The sequence below is a fragment of the Meriones unguiculatus genome, chromosome 12 (genome assembly GCF_030254825.1).
Source record: "Meriones unguiculatus strain TT.TT164.6M chromosome 12, Bangor_MerUng_6.1, whole genome shotgun sequence".
NCBI lineage: Eukaryota > Metazoa > Chordata > Mammalia > Rodentia > Muridae > Meriones > Meriones unguiculatus.
In genome coordinates this window covers 27,654,680-27,678,445 of record NC_083360.1, presented here as the reverse complement: position 1 = coordinate 27,678,445, position 23,766 = coordinate 27,654,680, and the positions used below count along the sequence as shown (strand labels likewise).

The window sequence follows — 23,766 nt, the reverse complement described above, 5'->3', positions numbered from 1 at the left end:
GAGGTTGCAGTCTGAGATCACGTCCCAAACGGAGATTCCAGCCAATACGACTCTGTGCAGAGAGCTTTCTTCCTGGTTTGGAATTAGCTCACATCTCTCACCTGGTGCCCCGTGACCTAAAAGGTCACAGTTCAGGGGAACTGAGCAAGCTCATCTGTTTCTTCTTGTATAGCTACTATTCATATCACTAACCCAAACCCCCTCTGGGATCCAAGTAACAGGATTAGGGACACTGGCCCTCAGTGCAAGTTCTGGATGTCAAAGGAACACAGAGGAAACGCTCATTGAACAGTGACACACACACACACACACACACACACACACACACACACACACGGCAGTTTCTTAGGAGGAGCCATGGAGAGCTTAGACAGTGATGAGGAGGGGAAGGCATCTGTGTTGACCCTTCTAGCATTAGCCAGGAGGAGGCTGTAGCTCAAGGGGATGTGGAATGGAGGCTGCTCTTTAATGTGGAGGAGATGGAGGCTCAAATGGACCCTGCAGGTACACCTCCAGCTTAGCCCCAACTGTCTCTTCATCGTCATGACTTGTTGAAGCAGGGTGTTATCTGGGCCCTACCATGCCACTATGGGGACATGGCTGCACAGGAGGGGCACAGTGACATTCATCGTGAATGCAGAAAGGCAGGGGTCTGTGGAGAGAGTACGTGGGGCCCATAGTTCTCTGCCAGGGATGGTGATGGATACGCACAGGAGTAGAACGGGACAGTGGGGGCAGGTGTCAGGCAGAAGGCCCAGAGCGGAAGCCTGGCTCTGACTGAGGGTCAGGGAGTGTTGTCAAGACTGTCCTCCAAGCCAAGCTCACCATCAGGAGGTGCTCTCAAAACACCGTCCCACCTGGGCTTCTTGACTGCTCACGTGTCCTTCCAGAAGGAGTGGTGGAAGGGTTATAGGACGCTCACCTGAATAACCAGCAGTCCCTCCCAACAGGCTGTATGCAATTCTGGTCTGGTTGCAAGTGGCCTTAAGTGGGGGCGCAGTTCTCTGAGAGGGGCTAGAGTGTGCAGGTAGGAAAGGACTAAGGAATGGTCTCCACCATCTCTGCTGGGTGCAGATCTTCCAGTGTGGCGGTTCTAAGGTCACCCACACTCCTCACTCATTGCTCTACGAGCAAGCCTGCTATATTCGATGGTTCCCAGGATGAACTTTGGTGGACTCCAACTTTTTGTCATTGGGACCTTGGGAGGGGGAAATACGGTGTTGCCTAAAGGCCCCCCAACCTCCCACCCCAGGGCAAATATTCTCACAACACCAAGGCAGTGCAGTGCAGGTGAGTCCTGAGGCAAACGGGATACTGCAGGTGCAGAGGGGCTGATGACAGCTTGGAACCCGTGGGATCTGGGATCCGCAGCATGGCCCAGAGCCATGACTGTGACAGGCTGTTTTCTATGTGGTCCAGGGCATCGAGGCAGGTAAAGCTGGATGGACAGGCAGGAGGGTGGGTGTGGGGATCCCTCTAAAACCAGGGGATAGGGATGGGACTCATCATAATGTTAGGAGGGGGCAAGTCTGCAGAATGGGGTGCTGGGTTAGGATGTGGAAAGGGCATTTAAGCAGAGACGGTGTTGGGGAGGGGAGAGCATGCCAGGGGAGGGTAAAATTTGCTAGTTCCTTTCCTGTGGGGAGTGGGCTTGCCTTCGTGTTTTGGCCCTGAATCTGCACCTAGGCCAGGAGGTGGGCAGTGGTGGCCTGCTCCACAGTGGAAAACCCTGGGCTGGGGCAGCTCACAGCAGGCAGGTGCTGGCCAGCTCCAGATCTCTGGGCGAGGGTGTCTAGCCAACCCTCCCAGACACCCTGCAGAACTCTGGGACACTTACTTGCGTCTCCTTGTAGGCACCCAGCAGGCCTTTCTGTGGCATCAGTTCTAGCTCTGGGTGCCTTCATTCTCGAGCAGGAAACCAGACATCCTCCAACACCCCCCCCCCCCCAGCACCCTCTGGACTGCCCTGGGGAGGAGGTGCCTGGAGTCCCAAAGGCCAGCTGACACAGCACCACGGAAGGGGGAGCAGCCTCAGTATCCCCCTCCCCAAGCTTGTGACTAATACATTGGACTCCAGGCCACGCTCCCTCCTTACCTCAGTGCCTAGCCTCTCTCAAGGAAGGAGGCTGAAGCTGCTCTCCTGTCACAGCAGAGCTCACTGAGAACCTAGGAAGGCTAAGGATCAACACTCCCAAGACTCATGCATCCCCCACAGGTTCCTCAGGGTAGGAGTCATTTGGAGGAGGTGGCAGCTTGCTAAAAGAGGTGAGCAACCCTCCCTGCAGCCCCTGCCCCTCGCTCCTGGCTCCTGTAGGGTGCTGGAAATACCTGGATGAGTAAGGAAGGAAAAGTAGAAGGGGGGGGGGGGACAGAAGGAGATAAGGAATAAGTGCGAAAAAGGAGGGGGAGGAAAGGAAGTACTGAAAGGTGAGGAAGGAGATGAAGACGAGGAAAGGGGAGAGTGAAGAAAGGAGTATTAGAGGGAAGGAAGATGACTGATGCGCTAGGGAGGAACCCACTGCCAACCTGCCTCTGAGTGCTCCCTGTGCAGGTGCCTGAGTAGAAAGGTGACAGGGCCAGGGGCAACTCACCCCCAGCCGAATTATCCAGCTCTGCCTTATGGGGTGCTGACCTTCCGCCCCCAAAGGCGCGCTGGGCGCCTCCCCCCCTCCGCAATTGTCAGAACGACCCCTGTCTTCTCCTTAATAAAGGGCCGCGACGACTTCGAGCCCCCAACCCTCCTAAGTCTCTCCTGCTACCGCCCTGGACCTATTAGGAACACCTGGCCACTAAGGTGGCCTCCACTCAAGATAGGTGTTCCCGGCTCCAGAGGTGACCGCGGTGGCCCGGGCTCCGCGCCTCAGCTCCACCTGCGCGGTGGCTGCGCGGCCGGGGGCGGAGAGGCGCGCAGCGGAGGGAGGGGCCTGCGACACGGCCCCGCCACGGCGCAGCCCGGCTCAGCGCCACGCGCGTCCCCTCGCCGCCGCTGCCGCCACCGCCAGGCACCGGGACGCAGCGCGAACCGTGCGGCCGGGATGCGCGCCCGGGCCCCGGCCCGCCCCACGCTGCGGCCGCCGCCTGCCCGCCGCACGCTCGCCTGAGCGCGGCGCCCGCCCATCCCCGGCCACCCGGCCGCGATGCCCGCCCTTCTGGGCCCCGGCGGCCCGAGACCCTGCTAGGCTGCGGCGGCATGGCCCGCGCGCCCGGCGCGACCTCTGCGGATTGCATCGGTGTGCGGCGGCGGGGCATGCCCAGGGCACCGGGCGCGGCCTTCAATGGGCGAGGACACGGACACGCGGAAAATTAACCACAGCTTCCTGCGGGACCACAGCTATGTGACAGAAGGTAACGTACGTGTTGTCTGAGACCCCCTCCGGCCGGCCGCGGCGTGGGGATGCCGTCGCACCGAATGCCCTCCGAAGGTTTGGACCGTGCGCTGTGTGTCGTGTCCCCCCCCACCCCACCCCGACCCCGGGCCGGGAGGGAGGGAACCGGGGGGGGGGGGCTTCGGCCGCTGCCCAGCGCCCTCCTCCGTGCCGCCCTCGGGAACGCAGCTGTCCTTTCCCCGCCGGGTGGCACTGAATCGGGCCCTGACTATCATTTACAAAGCCCGAGGCTGCAGCAAATCTGGTGTGGAAATCTCCAGGACGTGGAAAGGCTTAAAAATCCTTCATTTGCCCTTTCAGCCTGGCCAAATCCCGCAGAAATTTCAAGATTGCCCACTCCCTGGAGGGACCAAGGGGGGAGAAATTCCATTGCCAGATCCTCCAGGGTTCAGCTGTCCTGGCACCTCCCTGGTCCCCAGAGGCGGGTCCCCAGCGTGGGAGGGGGAAGGAGGCCTGTAGGAGCTACTGTTTTATTCCTGGAGAGTGCTGCTGAGACAGGAGCTGGACCAGACCTTCATGGTTTTCCAAAAAAGTGGGGCATGCTAGCCCAAGGAGGCTCTGCGTTTAAAACCCCCTAAGTTGGCCCTGTGCGTCAGCCCCCACCAAAAGCTAGTGGGATGGGGTGCAAAGGGTCAGTGTCCTTTGCTACAGTGACAATAAGTTCTGGGGTCCCCAGGCCCTGTCTGGTCGCTAGAACTGTGGGGATAGCTCGAGGGGGCAGCCAGGGGCCAGAGAAGTGAATCGGCTGCAGAGGGAGAGCCAGACCTGGTCCCAGCAGCCAGCGAGCAATCCGTGCTGGAGACCTCGCTGGGCTACGCAGGCGCCTCCTTCCCGGGGGCTGCGGGCCAGGCCGAGAGGTGTCCAGGTTTTAAGCTGGTGGCTGACCGGGTGGGAGGGGCCCTGGCACCGAGTCCCAGGGGGCGGCGCGCGTGGGTGCGTACCCCCAGGAACCTGCGTGGGCCCGGCCTCCCCGGTGCCGAGCTCCGCCGGAAATGAGGCGGGCGCGCCGACTCCCGGCGGGTGCGCGGACCCGGGAGGCAGAGGCTAGGTGTGCGACCCGGGCGTGTGGATGCTGAGGGCGGCGCTCGGTGCTCCGAGGAGAACCGCTGAGTCACGCGTTGCCGCGGGGTGTGCGGAGGGGGGGAGGGGCAGGGCTGCCCTAACCGGCCTTGGGGAGGCTCCTGGCGCAGAACTCAGCCCTTTGTCGCCCGCTGGGTGATGCGGAGGAGGGTCGCGCTTCGTGGAGCTGACGATCTGCTCACAGCCTGCCTAGCGGCGGAAGGTAGCCAGCGTGGCTGGTCGCTGCAGGGAGTCGTGCCCAGGGCCAGTGTTGCTCTGGCTTTCTGAGGTGAAAGCCTCAGTTTCCTCACCTGCACACTGGATCCAGCGGGCCTCAGAGCTTCTGTGTAACCAATATAAAATGCAGAGTGCCCACCTCAGAGGGATACAGTTCAAAGTGTTGCTCTCATCCGCAACCTACTTCCTATTCCTTCATAAACTCACCTGGGCAAGGTTTGCAGAAGGAGGAAGCACCAAGTTTCCATGGCTGCTGCTACTGCAATCCCCTGAACCTTTGGGGTCCAATGCTGGGGTTGGGTAGAGGTCCCCTGCTTTCGTCCATCCTGTGTTCTAGCAAGGAGTCCTGTGACTTGTGGGAGAATCTTTTCTCCTGTACTTCAGTTTCCTCATCACAGACAGCAGGGAACAAGTTCTCCCTTCCCCCTTCCAGCTATGAGAATGAGGTGAGATGGTGAGCAGGGGCTTCCTTCGACCTGTTGATGTGTTGAGTACCTGCTGTGTCCTGGGGCTTCACATAGGGCCTGGTGGAAGTCTCATCTTGAGCTCTGGGCGATGAGCAGTGTGTATAGGGCACAGGGCTCAGGCAAGGAGGAACCCCCTTCAGGGATGTAGAAGAGTAACGTTGTAAAGAGAAAAAACACCCTTAGAATCTAACTCGAAGGAGGTGAGAATTTCAGTTTCCCTAAATGAAGACAGGGTCCCCTTCCACATACACACACCAGTCACAGTACAGTGTCCTGACTGATTTGTGCTGAGTTCAAGGTCACAGATTTGTCAGCTGGCCAGCTGAGTTGTGTTCAGGTTCTGCTTACGGCTCTTCACCTGCTAAGCTTCCCCGATGAGTCACTAAACCTCTGTGGACTTCATTCGTCTGCTCTGTAAACAGAGAAGTCACAGTGACCTCTCTCTCTCTCTCTCTCTCTCTCTCTCTCTCTCTCTCTCTCGGGATTGTTGAGATAACAGTGGAACCGAGAGTATAAAATGCTCACAGGTAGGATTGGGCTTTCTTGAAGCATTTAATAAATTACACCAGTGTCGCTAAATGCTTTCTCTTATAAGAGCTGTCGTGGCCACTATGTCTCTTTTCAGCAATGGAACGGTGACTAAGTCAGAGGTTGGTACCAGGGAGCAGAGTGATGCTGTGACAGGCTTCATGATCTGTTTGTTAGAGGAACATGGAAGACTTGGGACTTTGGACTAGAAAAGCTGTTGAGCAATTTAAGCCGGACTTAAGTGGCTGTCCCAGTAGGAACATGGAAGACAATGCTAAGGGCAGTTTGGGCTGTGGGAGCCCAGCTCAAGAGGTTTCCGAGGGGAAGAATACTGTTAGTACGTGGCCTAGAGACCAATCTCGTGATATTTTGGCATAGTTTGTGATATGTGGCTGCCTTTTGCTCTTGTCCTGCATGTCCTCCTGAAGGTAAATCGAAGTGTTTTTGGATTAATTGCTTTGGCAGAGGAGATTTCAAGACAGCCTAGTATTGACTCTATCGTGTAGTTATTAGTAATTGCTCTCATGCAGATCTATCATGAAAAGGAGCAAGCAGGGCAAAGACAAATACAAAATGTACCGTTTGAGGAGAAAAGGAGCCACCAGGAGTGTAATGGACCTATGTCTATTGCTCAAGGAGATTTTAAAAAATTAAAGAAAAGTAATGCTAAATGGAATAAAAGGGAGTGGTGACCTAAGGGCAAGACCCCACTCAGCTACGGTTTTAAATTGTGAAAAGGAATTAAAGAGAAGCCTAAGCTCAGAAGGAAACCACCTGCAACAGAAAGATGACGTAGACGTAAATTGAACAGGGGTAAGTTCCAGCCCCATCCAACTGCAGAAGTTGGCAGTTCCAGCCACTGGTTTTGGCTTTAGAGTCAAGGACACAAGAAAAGAGTTGTAGAATCCCCCTCCATGGTTAAGGAAAACTACTGAGGCCAGGCATGTATCAGAGGTGTCCCTGCGTGGAGACCCAGAGAGGCCATTGGGTGAAGCTGTGATTAAGAAGCCTACATTGCCTTGGAAGCCCCAAGATGTCAAGAGATGCCAAGATCTCAGGATGCCTGCCGAGGATAACTGCAGACCAGGTGTGGAACCATCCCAAGAGAGAAGCATATTACAGTTAACAAAGCTGGGAGGAGTTGAAGTTCTGAATTAGGAATTTCTCTTTCTGATTTTAAGTCTTGCTTTGGCCTCACATTTCTTCTTAATGCTTTCCTCCCTTTTGGATTTGATGATCTGCCCTCATAGAGACACCTCACTCAATGACACAAGCAATGTCTCAGCTCTTTTGCTACCCTAAGGTGTGCCTGTTTCCCAAAGATGTGAGAAGAGGGCATCAGATCCTCTGGATCTGGAGTTACACATGGGTTCTGGAAATTGAACCCAGGTCCTCTGGGAGAACTGCAAGTGCTCTTAACAGATGAGCTATTGCTTCCGTCCCATATTTACTTATTTTTTTGGGGGTGGGGTATGATATTCCATTGAACCTGTAGCTTAAGTCCGGTTGACATGCCAGTGAGCACCAGGGATCCACCCATCCCTGCTTCCCCAGTGCTGGGGGTTTTGTGTGTGTGCTGCTGCCTGCAGTTTTATGTACACGCTGAAGACTGGACTTAGGCCCTCAAGTTCACGCAGTAGGCACTTTACTGACTGAATCATCTTCCTAGCTCCAATGTTCAGTTTTATTTTTTCTAATTCTGGAGATCCCTCTACAGAGTACCTGGGTCGAAGACCTTCCCCCAACCCCTCACACTCATGACCCCTCTCCAGAGGACCCAGTGCCATGGTTTCTCTTATTATCTTTGGGTCAGCCTGACTCGAGTTGCTGAGATGAAAACTCAGCTTCATGTTGACGTGGAGACCCCAGCTGTCTGGTAGAAAGGAAAGACTTTGGCAGCCATAATTAGCCGTTAGTGTGGAGAAACCTCAGGTCCATCTTCTCATCTGGTGAAGGGAAGGCAAATTCAATAACCTGCACGTTCCCTTCTCATTGACTGTTCTCTGATTCTAAAGTCAGAACTGCAAGTTTTATCTCTTTTTTTTTCCCGCTGGACACTCCCCTTATCCTTTGTTGTACCTGACTAGCCTCTGAGCCACACAACTGCCATCTTGTGGCATTCACCCCAGGTCGGCTTGTTCACTGTTTATATCCCCCACAGAGGAAAAAAGAGGGCCACAAGACCCTCATCTGAGTACCCAGCTGTTCCATACCCCACCCCATGTACACCTTGATGTTCGTTAGAATAGCTGGGTGGGGTTTTTGGTGTACACTCCTGCCTGAGCTCAGCTGCATTGATGCTTAGTATTGGCTGTGGGCGCAGGGCACAGAGAATTTGGGAAATGGGGATAAATGGAAGCTGTTAGGGTGGTGGAGGGTCTTGAGCCTAAGAAAGGGCACTCTAGGATAGGTGTACTGGGAAGTGGGGATAAGTAATGAAGTGGAAGCTAGTGGAGGGATCTAATAAATGGAAGGGGGTTCCCTAGGATGGGGTGCTGGCAAGTGTCTATCAGACATTTTCAAGAACTGCATAGGGCTCTGTTTTGAGACAGGTCCAAGACTCTGCTCCAGTCTGAGTGAGACTGGCGTGTCTGGGCTCGGCTAGACCAAGTCTCCCTGCCCATCCTTCTCTTACTGCATTGTCCAGCATATCCTTTGAGCTGTCCATAGCCTCCAACTGAGGTACTGGGGGAGGAGCCCAGCCTAGGGGCAGTCCCAGTAGTAAACAGTCTTCCTGTGTTCCACAGGGTAGCATGGCCTCTTCGTGGTTCCTGAGATTTCTCAGCCACCGCTCCAGAACGTAGATATCTCTTTACCCATCCCGTTCATGTGTTCTGTGTGTTTAGAGTTGTCCTTGGGGCTTTACAGGACTGTACTGGCTTTATAGTTGAGGGAATAGAGGGCTCAGTCGAGCAGGGTGCTGGCCCTCGTTGTCTAGCCCATCCTTCAGATGTCCAGTGTCTAGGCTGATTTCCTCCATCGTCCAGCCTCCCCCCCCTCGCCCAGACCTGGATACCTGTGCTTCCTCAGACAATGGCTGCTCTGATTGGTTCATGGGTCATTTCATCCCCCAGAAACTTCCAGAATGGAAGTGTGGTTTAGTTCTGGAGAATGAGATAAAGTACATAGGAAGTGGGGCCATCTTGATAGAGTACAGAAAGCCCGTGGTTTCTGATAGCCGTCTTGGTACCCTGCCTGGGGAGCAAGTGTCAAACCTGCATTGTTGGTGGCAGGGTGGAGACGTCTAGGCCTGATGTCTGCTAGATTGGTGTTCCTTTTGCTTCTGTTGGAGAGCCTCCCTAAGCTCCAGCCTCCCATTAAGGGGTGGTCAGGCAGAGGTAGGATCATACCCTTCAAATTCCTGGGCCTCAGTTTCCCTGTGTTGCCTGGTATCTTAGATGTCACGATGCTCAATGATCAAAGTGGCCTGTGGATGCTATGATTAAATGAGGGGAAGACAGTCATACTCTAGGTTTCCTAAACCCTTGTCTCAGTCTGCTCTGCCTCATGTGGCCCAGGCTGGCCTCCAAATCAGGATGTGGAGTTGAGGCTAACTTCACATTCTTGACCCTCCTGCCCATGCCTCTGGGATACAGGAGCTGCCATTGCACCTGGCTCCTGGGTCTCCTTTACCCAGCTGGAGCTGAGCAGGCACAGCTGGTAGCTTTTTGCCTTTTCCTCCCTGAAAGCAAGTTCTAGTGTATTCCCACACTGGCTCCTGGCTGTTGTTTTCTTTTTGCTCTAGCTCTTGGGTTTTGTCTTTAAAGCTCCAGGAGCTAGGGGACATTTTGGTGAGAGGTTCTGTGGTGAGAGGGTAGCAGGTGTGGAAGGTGGGAACTGGCAGGTGAAAGGGGCATAGAGGCCACCCATGCTGGCAGCCATTCGCTCCTTCATTCCGTCTGTCTTCATGCCTGGGTCTGTTTTGAATAACAACACTAATGTCATTATAGAAACAGGATTGAAGCTGCTTTTCTAACTTAACATGAGGTCATGTGGTTTTCCAGGCTCGGCTGCCGGGCTGATCTCGTGGTGCCCAGCCTGGGGAGTCTGCAGGTCCCTGAACTATGTGTGGGGCCAAAGCTGGCTGTGCTGCCCTGTCTTGAAACTTCCAGGCATTTCTCTTGGAGCTCGAGGTTTCGGGGGGGGGGGGGGAAGTCTTAGAAGGAGGTGTGGCTTGGAGCAGGCTCCCTCCTTTCACTGTCTAGTGTTGTGGACCTCACATGAGCACTCTTCCCCATACGTGGTCCCTGTAGCATGTGGGTGTTGAAGGAGCCAGCTCTGCTCCTCACTGCATCTAGATATTGTGCTCCAAACAGTGACATCCAAAGACCTTCAAGATAACAGTATTTAAGAAACCAAGGGGATGAGGGCATGGGATATGGAGAAGAGATACCCACTTTTTTTTCTTCACATTTGCTAGGCAAGTGCTTCACCACTGAGCCACACTGTAGCTTTCTTAATTTCATTTTGAGACAGTTTCGCCAAGTTGCCCAGGCAGGGCTTGGACTCATTCCGTAGCCCAGGCAGGTTTTGGACTTTCACTCCTCCTTCCTCAGCCTGTAGAGTAGCTGGGCTTCTTTGATTTTAGAGTCCAAACTGTAAACCTGTCACTCCTGAGGGCTGGTGGCAGAATGGGCCCTGGCTTCAATGTTCCCTCTAGGTTCACCCTCCAGGATCACCTGTGTATTTTTCTCTCAGCAGCCTCAGGCTTGTAGCTAAGGACCCCATCCCCCGTGAGAGGCAACCCACGCTGCCCAGCCAGAGCCCATGGGCAGCCCTTTGTTCTGCCTCAATGGGCCATTGAGCCCTTGTCCTGGAGGACAATGGTCCTGCTGTGTCAGGGTCAGGGCCACCATGGCTCTTTGGGTGTGTCCTGCTCCCTGGGTAGCAGGCAACTGTCTTCTGGGCCCAGGAGAGGAGTGCCAGGCACAAACACTGACTGTGTACCGCCTGCCCTGCCTGAACGGCACTAACATCCCATAGCCTACCGCATTGCTTTCTCACTCCTGGGGAATGATGCTCACTATGCAGCTCCTGGAGCCACCAGGCTTCCGTAGACCCCTTCTCCCCTCCCCTGTGCACTACAGGGTCCCCCTTTTTTTTCCCAAGGAGGGCAGAACTGGCACGTTGCACAGACAGCTCAAAGTCTACCTCCTGAGGCATGGCGTGTAATCAGAAGTGAGCAGGCCAGCTGTCCCTGCCCTGGTGGTCCCAGTTACTAAATGTGGTGGCCAAGCTTGTGGGCAGATGGCCTGTCTGCATTCAAACTCTAGTTTTGCTCCTTATGAAACTCAAGATGCTGCCTAAGTGACCACACCTCCATTTCCCGCCCTGTAAAATGAGGGCACGCAGAATCCTGTCTGCTCAATGTGTGGCCGCTCAGAATACTTGCTTTGGTGGTACTCTGCTGCCCTTGAATTCTAAAAGAAAGACACTTTCCGTATTTTCAAAGCCTAGGGGCTTCCTACCAACAGGGCTTCAGCCAGAGGTCTTTGAAATATGCAGAAGCCTCATAATTGTTCCTAAAGCTTCTCCTCATGTGGACTGACATAGAGAGCAGGGTGTGGGGCCCATGCCTCCAACTGGCTGGGCCTCTCTCAAGTGTTTTTCGATCCAGGCTGGGCAGCTCTCCATCTTCAAGTTGCTGGCCTGCTGAAGGCACTTGGTGCTGTTCTGTAAGGATCACAGTGGCACCTCCGCTGTCCCAGTCCACACGCCCAGTGGTCAGAAGGCTGACTGTTCACCAGGAGCTTCCAGTGCCCCAGCTGGTTCAGACCTGCCCAGTAGCGGAAGGAGTCCTCCGCTAGGCCACACCTGGTGAGCACATGGAAACTGAGGAAGAGTGGGCATGGCTGAATTCCCTTTGAGGTGTGGCAAGTGCTGTGTGGGGTAACTCACGGGACAGGTCTCCAGGGCCAGGCCCAGAGCCATCTTTCTCCCCAGGTGAGGGCAGCACAAAGCCCAGCGGCATGCCCACCCCTGTGTGCTCCTTCTGCTGCCCAGAGGCCTTCACTCCAGAACTAGTCACTGTGTGGGGTAAGCCTGCACTCTCTGAGAGCAGAGGGTGGCCTCCTGGAGTCTGGATGCTGAGGACTCTTCATTCTAGAACATACTAATACCATCATTGACACCAGTTTCACAGAAGCCCCAGACCTGGCAGCTGAAGGCCGAGGCTGCCTGTGTTCTGATCAAGCCCTTCACTGTCTTTCCTTTTGCATTGGTACAAACATGCTGACAGCAACTCAAGGGAGATACGGCTTATTTTGGCTCCCAGTTCAAATTACAGCCCACCAAGGTGTGGAAATCAGGGCTGCAGGAGCTTGACGTAGCTGGTTCCATTGTGTCTACAGTCAGAAGGAGGGAGGTGAATGCAGGTGCACATTCAGCCCTTTAAACCCAGTTGTTGGCACCTCATTCAGTCCAGGGCCCAGCCCATGAAATGATCTCACCCGTGGTCAGGGCGGGTCTTCCGTCCTTAGTGAACCCAATTAAGAAAATCCCTTCCAGGGTTGTGCAGAGACCAGGACACAAGGTGATTCTAGGTCCTGTGACTTTAACAATTAACTCTGATCATCACAGTTGTGGCTGGCCTGTTGGTGGGCAGCATTATGGGGGTCCAAGCCTTCCCACCTATTGGGTCCCTCATCCACCATATTCTCTGAGATGGCGTGTGGATATAGCTCCCTGGTCTCGTGGACACTTTGGTTCACAAGGGACACCTTGCACTGCCCCCACGTTCCATTGACTGGAGCTGGTCACATGGGTCCATCTATGTGTAAAGGGAGCTGGACAGCATAGTGAGTGGCTAGGTAGCCCAGGGATGGTGCTAGTATTAAAAAGAGTGCATCTTGGTGGACAGCCATCTTTGACACGCGACCTGACCAAACAGAACCTCATGTTTTCAGTCTAAAAGGCCCTGCTGAGAACTCCATACTTCAGGGTGTGGTGACATGCTTTTAATCTAAGCACTCTGGAAGTAGAGGCAAAAGGATCTCTGTGAGTTTGGGGCCAGCCTGCTCTACATAGGTGTAGGACAGCTAGGGCTATGAAGAGAGAGACCCTGTCTAACCCTGTCCCTTCAAAAAAATTTGACACCAGATAACGTCACCCGAACCCTGCTGATCTCAGAGTCCATGTACATGGTGACAAAGGACCAGAGAGAAGAGGCAGAATTACTTTGGGAGGTCAAGGACACCATTCTTGGGGGTGGCGATAACTGAACGGAGGGCTGAAAGGTTGAGCCCAGGTGGACACAGGCATTGGCTTCATGGGAGTGAAGGCTGGGTGCGGGACATCCTTGCAGGAGCAGCTCATGGGATTGTGAGGTGTGGGAGATGGGCGAGGTGGCTGGGGGCCAGTGTAGGAGGGAGACTTGCTAATGGCTTTAAATGTCCCTCGAAAGAAGGAGTTCGTATTTCAAACTGTAAACCCGGAGAAGTCATGTTGAGGTGGCTCCTTCCATGTGTGAAAGCATTTTAATATCTGGTATAATGTTACAAAATATATGCGCATATATATGAAGGTCAGAAAATTCAGAAGAAAGGGAACCCTATTACTGAAAGGAGTTTGGGATATTTTCTTTTCTATAGGTATATATGTTATCCTATCATTCATCAATCACCCATATCTGTCTATCTGTCCGTTTGTCTGTCTGTCCATCCATCACCTGTCTATTATAGCTAGCAATCAGCTTTCCGTCTGTCTGTCTATTCCCATATTGAGTCCTTAATCGAAATAAATATTTTGGGGTTATTTATCAAATACTCATGCTGGGTTTTGCTCTTTAAGATCTCCCTTAATAAGATGCACTGACAGCTTTCAGGTTAGAAAGGGCACAGCCTTCCATCTGAGCCTGTAGATGTGGCCACAGCAAAGTGCTGTGAACAAGGCAGATTAAACCATAGAAATGTATCAGTCCACAGTTCTGGACAGGGCAAGTCCAAGGTCAAGGTGTTAGTATGGTTGGTTCTCCAGAATCTGCTCCCTATATCCTTATGTGGTTGTCTCTCTTTGTCTGTGCTGTGTCCTTGCAAGGACAGCAGGCACATTGGATTAGGATAGACCTAGAAGAGCATATTTTACCACAGCCACCTCTGCAGGCACATTGGGAGGTCCTGGGATGGGGCATAAGGCTTCAACAAATGCATTCTGAGGACACCATTGCCACCAGTAGTATCCATCAAGAGCTCCTCCTAGGAATTGTAATAAGTTGCATGCTGGTGGGTATTGGGGGAACGCCATCTGCTAGGGGTCATGCAGGCTGCTGTGAAGGGCATCTCTAACTGGACACTTCTGTGCATCTTCGCTTTTTTCTCTGTAAGCAAGTCAGCTTCTTTGCAATGTCTTCATGGACTCCTAGTTCTCCCCAAGGATCTCGCTCAGCAGTGCCCCAAAGCCTGCTACGGTCAAACCTCCCACTCTTGCCAACACAACAGCTGAAGTGGTATGTGGCCAGGCGAGGCTCCCTTGCAAGTGCTTCCTGACTGTGGTGTGTGTTCAGCTGCGGGGTTGCCAACACCCTCCTTGCCTGTCTTTCTGTTCACCTGTCACCTCTACAGCAAACACAGCTCCTTGCTTTTTCATTTGCTCCTTATAGTGTTTAATTTTATGTGGTTGCCTGTCAGTTCTCACCCTTGATCACTCATGTTGCTGTCATCTTCTGCGAAGAAGCAATAGAACATGGAGGCAGTGATAGTTATGTGGCTTTGGAGGCTGTCCAGAAACAGGCTGTGCACTAGGTCAGGCCCTGCTCTTTGGTTTTGGAAGCGGCCATTTTGTGAGGAAGCCCAAGCAGCTTGTGGAGGCTCACGTAGAGGAGCCAGGGCTTCTGGCAAAGCCAACAGCCAGGGTCACTGTACCTACTGGTGAGTGACTACCGCACTGAGTAGTGAAGACCGCGCAGGTGAAAAACTCTAGCTGAGTCAGATCAACTGTGTGGAGAGAGAAGAGTGGCCCCTAAGACCTGCCCAGATGACAGATTAGAGCAATAGCTATCTGACCAGGCATGAGTTCTCATGCTGAGTCCTCCACCCTGGCCCTCTGTGTCCACCCACTTGCCCAGTCATGTGTGTTTGGCCTCTCTATGGCGTTGCTGGCTCTTCATTAATCACCCTCCCATCACTTGTGTCATACAGTCTCAGGGTCTATTGCTGATGACTACAAAGCTTGGACAAAATGCCCAGCATCCCTAGGGAGGAGCAAGCCACCTGAGACAGTAGGGTAGGAGCCCAACAACCTTTCTGCGACGGCAGGGGGTGTCTGCCGCCTCTTCACCCAGCTCAGAACCTGCTCTCTCTAGGTTCCCAGAAAAGTGTGTTTGAGTGAGGAGGTGAGTGAACAAACGGCCCCTCTTCACACCTGGCCTCAGCAGTGCGGGTGAGCTAATCACCGGGTGTCATATTTTTTTCCCACATGAGTCCCCCAGGTCCAGTTGTTGTCCATTTATACTGGGAAGTTGCAGTAAGTGAGGATTGCTGGTTTTGCAGAGTGAATGCCAGGACGTCAGAGCTCGGATCTCTCAGCAGCGTGGGAGCTGAACCATCCTGTAGAACACCAGCTCTGGAGGGCCCCTCAAACTCTAGACATACATGGTGGTGTGCTGCCCAGTCCCTTCTTTTAGTCAGTATTAATGACCACACGCACCTCTTATCTCAGGCACAGACAATTTGGTTGGACTGTTTGTGCTCTCTGCAAGTAGATGTTCGGACCAACCCTTTATGTAAGGTCCTTTGGGTGTCGGTCCCTGGCAAGTGGTTAATTCCCCAGGGAACCCCTGTGCACCTTGACTTGAGAGCACAGGGAAGGGATGCTGTGACTCCAGAAGAAATCTTCACCAGAGGGAGAACTGGCCTGGGCTTTGACCTTCCAGAACCCAGATGTGTGATAAATAAGTACCACCCAGCCTGTGGCATTTTGTTATAGCCAGCCGAGTGGATTGATACACTGTGACAACTTCACTTGACCCTTTGCACATAAGCAAAATTCAGAATAGGAATTAGCTGATACAGTTGCATTCAGCATCGACATAAAGATAGATGTACTGGACTGGCAGGGAGGCTCAGTGGGAGAATGCTTGTCTTCTCTGTGAGCCCTGGAGACAGAATGTTGCAAGTGGGACTTTGATTAATGCAAACTACAGAAGTCAGAGGTGTGGCCTGCTAAGGCAGATGGCCTTGAAGAAGGTCATTGGCAGCTATGACTCTGCATGGAAAAAGGAAAATAGTGTGCCCCAAGGATGGAGGTACCCCCAAAGAAAGGCTTGGGAAACACTCTATGTTGAAGGAAGTCTCAAATGCAGGGCCTTGGGCATTCTAGGCTGGTATGCTCCTACTGAGCCCCACCACACTCAGCTTTAGCAATTTGTAGTTTCCCCACAAAGTGGAAAGCCCAGGCTGGAAACTCACATTGCTCTAGATTTTGAAAGGGGTCCCCTAGGCAGGGAAGGTCTTTTCCTCAGCTTCAGCTGCCCAGACTCCAGCAAGCAGAAGCCAGTGTGGCTTGGACCGCTGTCATAGCAAAGGGAGGAAAACATGACTTACTAAAATGCCCAGTGGTTTTCAATTCTAGTGTCCCGAGCCAGGCACGGGGGCCGGGACAGCGGTTGATATGTCAGTTTGACAGAGTCTAGAACCACCCGAGAGAAGGGCCTCTGGGCATGCCTGTGGGAGGTTATCATGATGATGTTTCCTGTTGTAGGAACATCCTCTGAACTGTGAGGCTGTTCCCTGAGCAGGACGCCTGGACTTTAAGAGATAGAGGAAGCGGGTGGGCACTGGCGAGCATTCATCTCTTGGGTGTGTCTGTGACGTGACCAGCCGCTGACAGTTCTCGTTGCTTGGACTTGGATGGAAACTGTGAAGCCGAATAAAGCCTCAAGCTGCATGTTTGTCAGGGTGTTTTATCCCAAGAGCAGAAAGAGAAGCTAAGCTGGTGGCTCACACCTGTCTCATCTCAGCACTCAAGAGCCTGAGGCAGGAGCACGAGGCCAGCCCGGGGCCACATAGACTTTCTGGGCCTCCACTCCACGTGTCCCTGATTACCAGTGTCCTTAATAAACAGCAACTTACTTATTAATTTCCCTGTACGTTTGTAACAGTCGGGAAGAGAGCTTGTCAGGTCTTGTTGAAAGGTCACAGGGCGAGTGTAAACTGCCTCGTTGGTTGCTGAAATGACTCTGAACTAGCCTGGGCCACCACTAGTACTTCCTGTGTTGCTATGTGAAGGGAGGACACTGGTGTTGGAGCTGTAGCAAGTGCCCTTCCAGGGTGAGACCTCGGTGGGTTTTATACCCTGTACGAGGGCAGTGACTTCTCTTCTCATCAAAGGCTGCAGTTCGGAGTGTCACGCGTCTGACTTCTCTGCTGTGAATGGATGTGGTCCATAGACCGGCTCTGACAGAGACTCTGCTGTCCATCCTTGATGCTCTTGTGGGCACAGCTCCCTCCAGCCGGTGCACTTTGGGCCCATCTGGTGTGGAATGGCCTCGATGGAGTAAACTGCCTGGTAGCCATTCCTTTGCCAGCTCTCCGCCGGGGAGATGGTAAAAACACTGTGAATATTTCATGGCTCTGAGGAGAGGTTAGGCACTTTATGGAAGCTGTGAAAGCACAGTCCATCATCCTATGCCCCACACTGTCAGGCTGGGCATGGCTGGGAAGGTGCTCAAAGGGAAGGTTTTACTCTATCTCTCGGCCTTTTTATTTTTCTTACTGTAGAGAGGCTTGAAGATGCAGAAAGCAGAAAAAGTTGTGTGTGTGTGAGGCAGACATAATATCCTTGATTTTACCGCCACTAGAAACACTGAATGCATTTTGTGTATTTCCTTCTACCCCCTCCTCAGATTATAACATATAGTTTTGTTTTCTCTTAAAATTTTAAACACACTGTAAACATTCCTTTGTTATTATGTGCTCATAGTAAACAGTTTTATTGGCTATGTAGTATTTCATTTAGTAGTGATAATTATGCATTCAGTAGTTACACAGGAATTAATTCATCACATTAATGTTGCCTGTGGTAGGCATGTGGTGAGAGAGGGTTCAAAAGGAAGGAATATTATGCAGTTCTATCCCACAGAACCCTTGGAGACAAAGAGATGAAGCAGATAGTGCTGATCTAGTATGATGGGGATGCAGTGGGCCTGGCTGCAGCCTGGAGCCAAGTATTCACAGGTACTCAGGCTTTGAGATAGCCTTGAAGCAGTGGTGTGGCACAGCAGAGGGGAAGTGGCAGTGTCAGGTTTCAGACAGGAGGGTGGTGGCACAGTTGTGGGTGAGGCCAGGATCAGCTAGTGTAGTCTGTAGTATGGAGCTATTGCTTGTCGGTCTTAGAGGTTCTGAGCAGGCATGGTGGACTCCAGAGGGCTGGGATAGGTGCTTCTTGCAAGAGGCTAGTAAGTCCCAGTGAGGTGGCCAGAGCTGGGGGTGTGGAATAGAGAGCTGTCCCAGTCCGTGGGAGCTCTGGGTGTAAGGGAGAAGGAGGGCTGGGCTGCCTGGCCGGGTCCTTGCCAAAGAGGAGCTGGGGCCTGGAAAGTGTGGGTGCCGCTGTGATAAAATATCCGACAAAAGCAACTCCAGAAAGGGTTATTGGGGCTTAGAGTGTGAGGTGAGGTGAGGCCGCTGGTAACGCTGTGTTTAAAGTCAGGAAGCGGAGAGAGGGAATCTGGTGCTCAGCTTACTTTCTCTTTTTTATCCAGTCCACGACCCCAGCTGGTGGGATGTTGCCACCCACATTCAGGGTGGAGCTTCCCGGAGCTGCTCGCCCTCTCTGGAAGCGCCATCACAGATACACACAGACACATTCAGGGACGTTTCCATGGTGATTCTGAAGCCCATCAGTTTGACAAGATTTGACTGTCACTGATGGAGAGAGCTTCTCCTTTGCTGCCTATGCCCACTCTCCAGCTCTTGCTGTCTTAGATTAAGATCTGTTTAGGATTATGGGATATGCTGAGCATCATGGGAAGGTCTGCTGGCCTGCATCTCAGGCTATCTGAATGTTGCTTCTCTAGGAATGTTGAGTTTTATTAAAAGTGTTGGGTTTTCTGTTGTTGTTTTGTTTTTAAGGGCTTGAATAAAATTGGACGTCATGTTGCCTACCAAGCTAAACATCACTGGCCACAAGATTTTGTTCTGGGTGTTTTTCAGAGAGGCAGCCCTTTCACCCACTACTGCAGGAGTTACCTAGAGAATCCAGCAGCCCATCTATTTTTGTTTCTCTGCTTTATCAAAAGGATGAACTACAGCTCTGCCACATGGGCGCTGTGGCTGTGCTCACTGTCACTAGATGGGATCGTCTGAGGTGGAGCTGGGGCTGTGCCCTTGGTGATTGGGGTGTAACTTGCCTGCATAAAGGAGCTACTTTGTCGTTGTGGAGAATTAATTAAAGAGTAAGGTGTAACCATTTGGGCATGGTGGTGCATGCCTTAATCCCAGTCCTCAGGGGGCAAGTCAGGTGGATTTCTGTGAGTCTGAGGCTAGCATGGTCTACAAAGTGAGTCCACAACAGCCAAGGCTACACAGAGAAACCCTGCCTTGAACCAGCCCCTGTCCTCCAAAGAGTAAATGTAACCAAGGATGTCCCTGTTTCCCATTCTCTGCCGCAGAAGATCATGCCTGTGGTCCAGGAAAAACTCTGTGAGCCCTGTGGGAGCTATGGGGGTGGCCCTACTGACACTCAGAGGCCTGAAGGAAGCTTTGCTGCACATGCCTGTCTCTCTTCAAGAGCTTCAGTTACTAGGGCTGTGTGACATGTGATGCCACAAAGTGAGGCAGGCAGCAGCAGCTTTCTTCTGCCTCCTGTTTCTGAGTGCGGGCAAGGTGAGGCTGAGCCAATCTTCTCTCTGAAGCAGTTGTTCTCAGCCTTCCTAATACACTTCCTCATGTTGTGTTAACCCACAACCATAACATTATTTCATTCTTACTTCATAACTATAATTTTGCCACTGTTACGAATCTTAAATATCAGATATGCAGGGCATCTGATATTTGATCCCAAAGAGGCTGAGACCCACAGGTGGAGAACTGCAGCTCTGAAGGGTAACTGTGCCTCTCTATAAATGGTGGCTGGGTAGTTGCATGGTGGTGGTGGTGATGGTGGTGGTGGTGGGGATGGTGATGATGACTATGTCATCTGTAAGGCCAGGCTTTCATCTGTAGCATGTAGCTTTAGGGAGGTTGGGTTCCTAAGGTGGTAGATGGCTTTCCCAGGTCAAGCCGCAGGGCCTCTCCTGACTTTCTCAGAAGTGACATGTGTCCCTATCATTTACCTGGTGCAAGTTGTGGGTTAGCCCTGGATGAAGGGTGCTTACACTTGAGTCATGGCGTAGAGGCCAGCTTATGAGAAAGAGCAAGAACAGGTCGAGTCAGGGATGGTGCTAAACCTTCGCCTCGTGGTTCATACATTCCGCCTCCAGATGGCCTGGGTGGTGCTTAGCCTTGTCTGACCTTGTGTGGGTTCCTGAGCTCTGCACATTCATTTTCCTGCCCAGGCAGAAGAGGTGTGTATCATTCCCACCCCATCCCAGTTCAAGGATGCTGACAGCATCCCTTACTCACTCGTTAAAATGAAGGATAAGGCAGGTGAGCGAGGCTTTCTTCAGAGGGCAGAATTGGCTGGAGGAGCCTGAGTCCTGTGGGTGTTTCAGATACAAAGCTCCTGCCCTTACCTCCTCCAGCCCTTGCATGTTTGCCGGTCCTCAGACAATAGTGGTTAGTGTGAGGCTGGGCTGGCCCTGCCTGGCAACCTTGTGGGGGAGAACGCAGAGTGGGAACAGGTGAGCCAGGCTGGCCTTTCTGCTTGCTGATTTGGTGCCAGGAAGAACACAGTGACCTTCCCAGCAGCAAGTTTGCTCAGTGTCTTAGAAGCAGGTTTATTGGAAACTGCTCCAGCCCTTGTGGTCCTAGCTCTGGCATGGTGCATGAGACTTCTTCCAAGGAGCTGCAGGGGCTATTCTGTGGACCTGCCCTAGTTTCTCTAAGCCAAGAGGGGAAGCTGGGACAGGCTTGGGTGGGGCTGGCCCCCAGTCTCTAACCCTCCGATTGTCCCTCTACCCACACTCGTTCCTGATGTTTGTGACTGTGCATCTGGGAGGGGCTCATGCTGCCCAGGGGCACCCCTTGCTCAGGGCTCCTAGCCAGTGTACATATGGCCTGTCTTGGCCCCTCTCAGAAGCCTCATGCCATCTTTGGGTCTAAATCAGTGACTAGAATGTCCTTTTGGGGTCACTCTAAGGTCATGCAGAGTTTGCATGCTGATTCGGAGAAAATTCTTACCCCACTCTGGTTATTACAGTGGGTAGTGGGACCATGACAGAGGGACCATAATCAGCTCATCCATGCTCTGCTGCATGTAAAGGAAAGATAAGCCTTGGTTGCACCTGCCTCCCTCTGAAGCCAGCCAGGGTGTAGCTCTTGGAGGGGGTGAAGCTGTGCAGAGGGTCAGGGGCAGCAGTGTGTTCCCAGCGTGGCCAGCTACCCTCAAAAGCATGGACTCCAGTCAGTAGCTCATCCTGCCCGAATCCACATATCTCTCCTCCCAAGGGGAGGTGTTAAACTCAGGCAGGAACCGGTGACATCAGGACGTCCATAGACTCCCAAACAATCCAACACGGCCCTCCAGAGCACTGCAGGGGCGGAGGGGGCTGACCCAAGCTACGCTTTTTCTTTGTCCTGCTGCCTCCCTGGCCATCCCAACCTGGGAGGCTGGGGATTAATTACGTGTTGTCTCTGTAAGCAGGCGGCTATAAAAACCTATCTGCAGCCCAGCCCCTTCTGCATCAGCCAAGCTTGGCTGGATTTATCACCCCAGCCTCCTCCGGACTGCTCAGGGAGGCCAAGGAGACCCTGCCTGCCGCCCACCCCCGCTGTGACAGAAGGAGCCGCACAAAAAAAAAAAAAAAAAAAAAAAAAAGCAAGCCACAGAAGGAAATAAGTGTACGGTGGCAGAGTGTCCCTTGGAATTGGTCCCTATAAAAAGGTGGCATTTTTCTGGGGCTGTGGTTGTCTAGGGGTGAGCAGAAAGAGACATTTTAGGAGCAGTGTCTGGAGGCAGGGTGTGGGTTTTTCCTGATGATCTGCAGGGTGCTAGGTGCACGTTACACATCAGGGGCTTTGAAGTGAGGAGGACTGTGGTAACAGATGCGATTGACAAGGTCTGTGTCCTGGAAAGTCCCTGAACAGACTGGCTGTCTGAGTGGTCAGCTCTGGCTCAGTGGGAGAGAGGCTGCCACAGGCCAAGCTGCCCAGAGGCGATATCTCGTCAGGCTGGGTGGTGGGCTGTCCAGGTCAGAGAGGGTTTCCTAGAGGAGTGAATCCAGGCCTGCTATGGTTAAGCAGGAGACTGGTGTTAGGTTAGAGAAAAGACGAGAAAATTGCAGAAAGACCGGCTCCAAGGGAGAAAGTCACAGTGCCTTCTGGATGGAGGAAGGGACAGAGGATTCAGATCAGTGAGGAGCCTGGCATCATGAAGGGAGCCTGGCAAGGCCTGGACTGCAGATGATGCCCACCACCAAGCGCAGAACTGTCATTTCAAAATGAAAGACTTGGGGGAGAGGGAGGGAGTCCCCAGCTCAGAAATGGATGGGCCCGAGTTTGAACTCAGGCACGAAGGGCTTTGTATGCCTGAGGCTATAGGTGGTCTCCTTGTGTGGGGGTTACATCTGGTCACTCACAGGCTTTTGGGGGCCCCTCTACCCTCTCTTATTTGCTTGGCAGATCTGGCGGTATTGTTGGCCATGGAAGGCCGGAATCCCCCAGGCTGACCTGCTGAGCATATCATCTGGCACTTCCTTCTAGTCCTTGGCTAGCTTTGACAGTGAGACTGAGCTTTGTGTCTTTGTGACCCAGATGAAGAACGAGGTGGATGTTTAATGCTGAGTGGAGCAAGACCCTGTGTTTGGATTAAAAATGAAAGTGCTAATATCCACTTTTAAGTGAGTGTATACCATGCATGTCTTTCTGGTTCTGGGTTACCTCACTCAGGATGATCTTTTCTAGTTCCATCCATTTGTCTGCAAATTTCATGATTTCCTTGTTTTTAGTAGCTGAGTAGTATTTCATTGTGTAAATGTACCACAATTTGTGTATCCATTCCTCCATTGAGGGATATCTAGGTTGTTTTCCAGATTTTGGCTATTACAAATACAGCTGCTATGGACATAATTTAGCAAATGTCCTTGTTGAATGGTAGGGCATCTTTTGGGTATGATGCACCAGCCAAGGACTATGCATGGAGAGGACCTAGAGCCCTTGCTCAGATGTAGCAGATTGGCAGCTCAGTCTCCATGTGGGTTCCTGAGTAAGGGGTGTAGGGGTTGACTCTGTCGTGACCTCAGTTGCCTGATCTTTAATCACTTGGCCCTGGCAATGCGGTCTTGCCAGGCCACAGAGGAAGAGGATCCAGGCAGTCCTGATGAGATTTGATAAGCTAGGGGCAGATGGCAGGGGAGGAGAACTGCCCCTTTCAGTGGACTAAGAGAATAGGATAGGGGGAAAGAAGGAGGCAGGGAGGGACTGGGAAGAGCTGAGGGATATCCTGAACAGGATATATAATGAATAAATTATAAAAAAAGTTAAAAAAAGAAATATTTAAAAAAAATTGAAATGCTGCGGGCAGGGGAGGGGGACCAATGTCTGTGTGTCCGAGAGGAATTGGTTTTGGATGCTGGCCAGATCCTGACCGCATAGACATCCACTATGGGTGCTCTGACTCCCACCCGAAGGTAGGAGCTGGCAACTCCACAGGGGTTCAGGCCCAGTTCAGGGCCGCACCGCCCATGCTGACAGTGGCAGGGCTCTGAGCAGCTCCCCCTGATTGACAGCTCCACAGATAGGAGCTACCACACCCAGCAGCTCCCAGTGCTAATTTTGTTGCTTCTGGAAGCCCAAGTCCCCAAAGCTATCTAGGACAAGAGACTGAATAAAAGAGAATTAGGGGGATCGTCTGGCTTGTGGAGAGTTGAGGGGAAGACTTACAGGGAAGCCCCCCGGGTCTTGAGGCCCTAGGAGGGCTCCTTTTATCCTTTCTTGCCCTAGTGAGTCACAGCCTCCTCTGGGAGCCTGTGTCCACCCCACACCTGGCCAAGGTTCTGG

General features: G+C 52.6%; 1 protein-coding gene across 2 annotated transcripts in view; it reads left to right on the top strand.

The window, feature by feature from the left end:
- The first annotated feature begins 2,961 nt into the window (after positions 1-2,961).
- Ppp2r2c (protein phosphatase 2 regulatory subunit Bgamma) overlaps positions 2,962-23,766 on the top strand; it is an 81,017-nt gene continuing 60,212 nt past the window's right edge. Inside the window, exon 1 of one of the 2 annotated variants that reach the window (XM_060365420.1) lies at positions 2,962-3,345. In XM_060365420.1, coding sequence (XP_060221403.1) covers positions 3,276-3,345 — 70 coding nt within the window. In that variant the 5' untranslated portion in view covers positions 2,962-3,275. Of the gene's footprint in view, positions 3,423-23,766 lie in introns of both variants that reach the window. The other variant, XM_021630657.2, reaches the window with a different exon arrangement.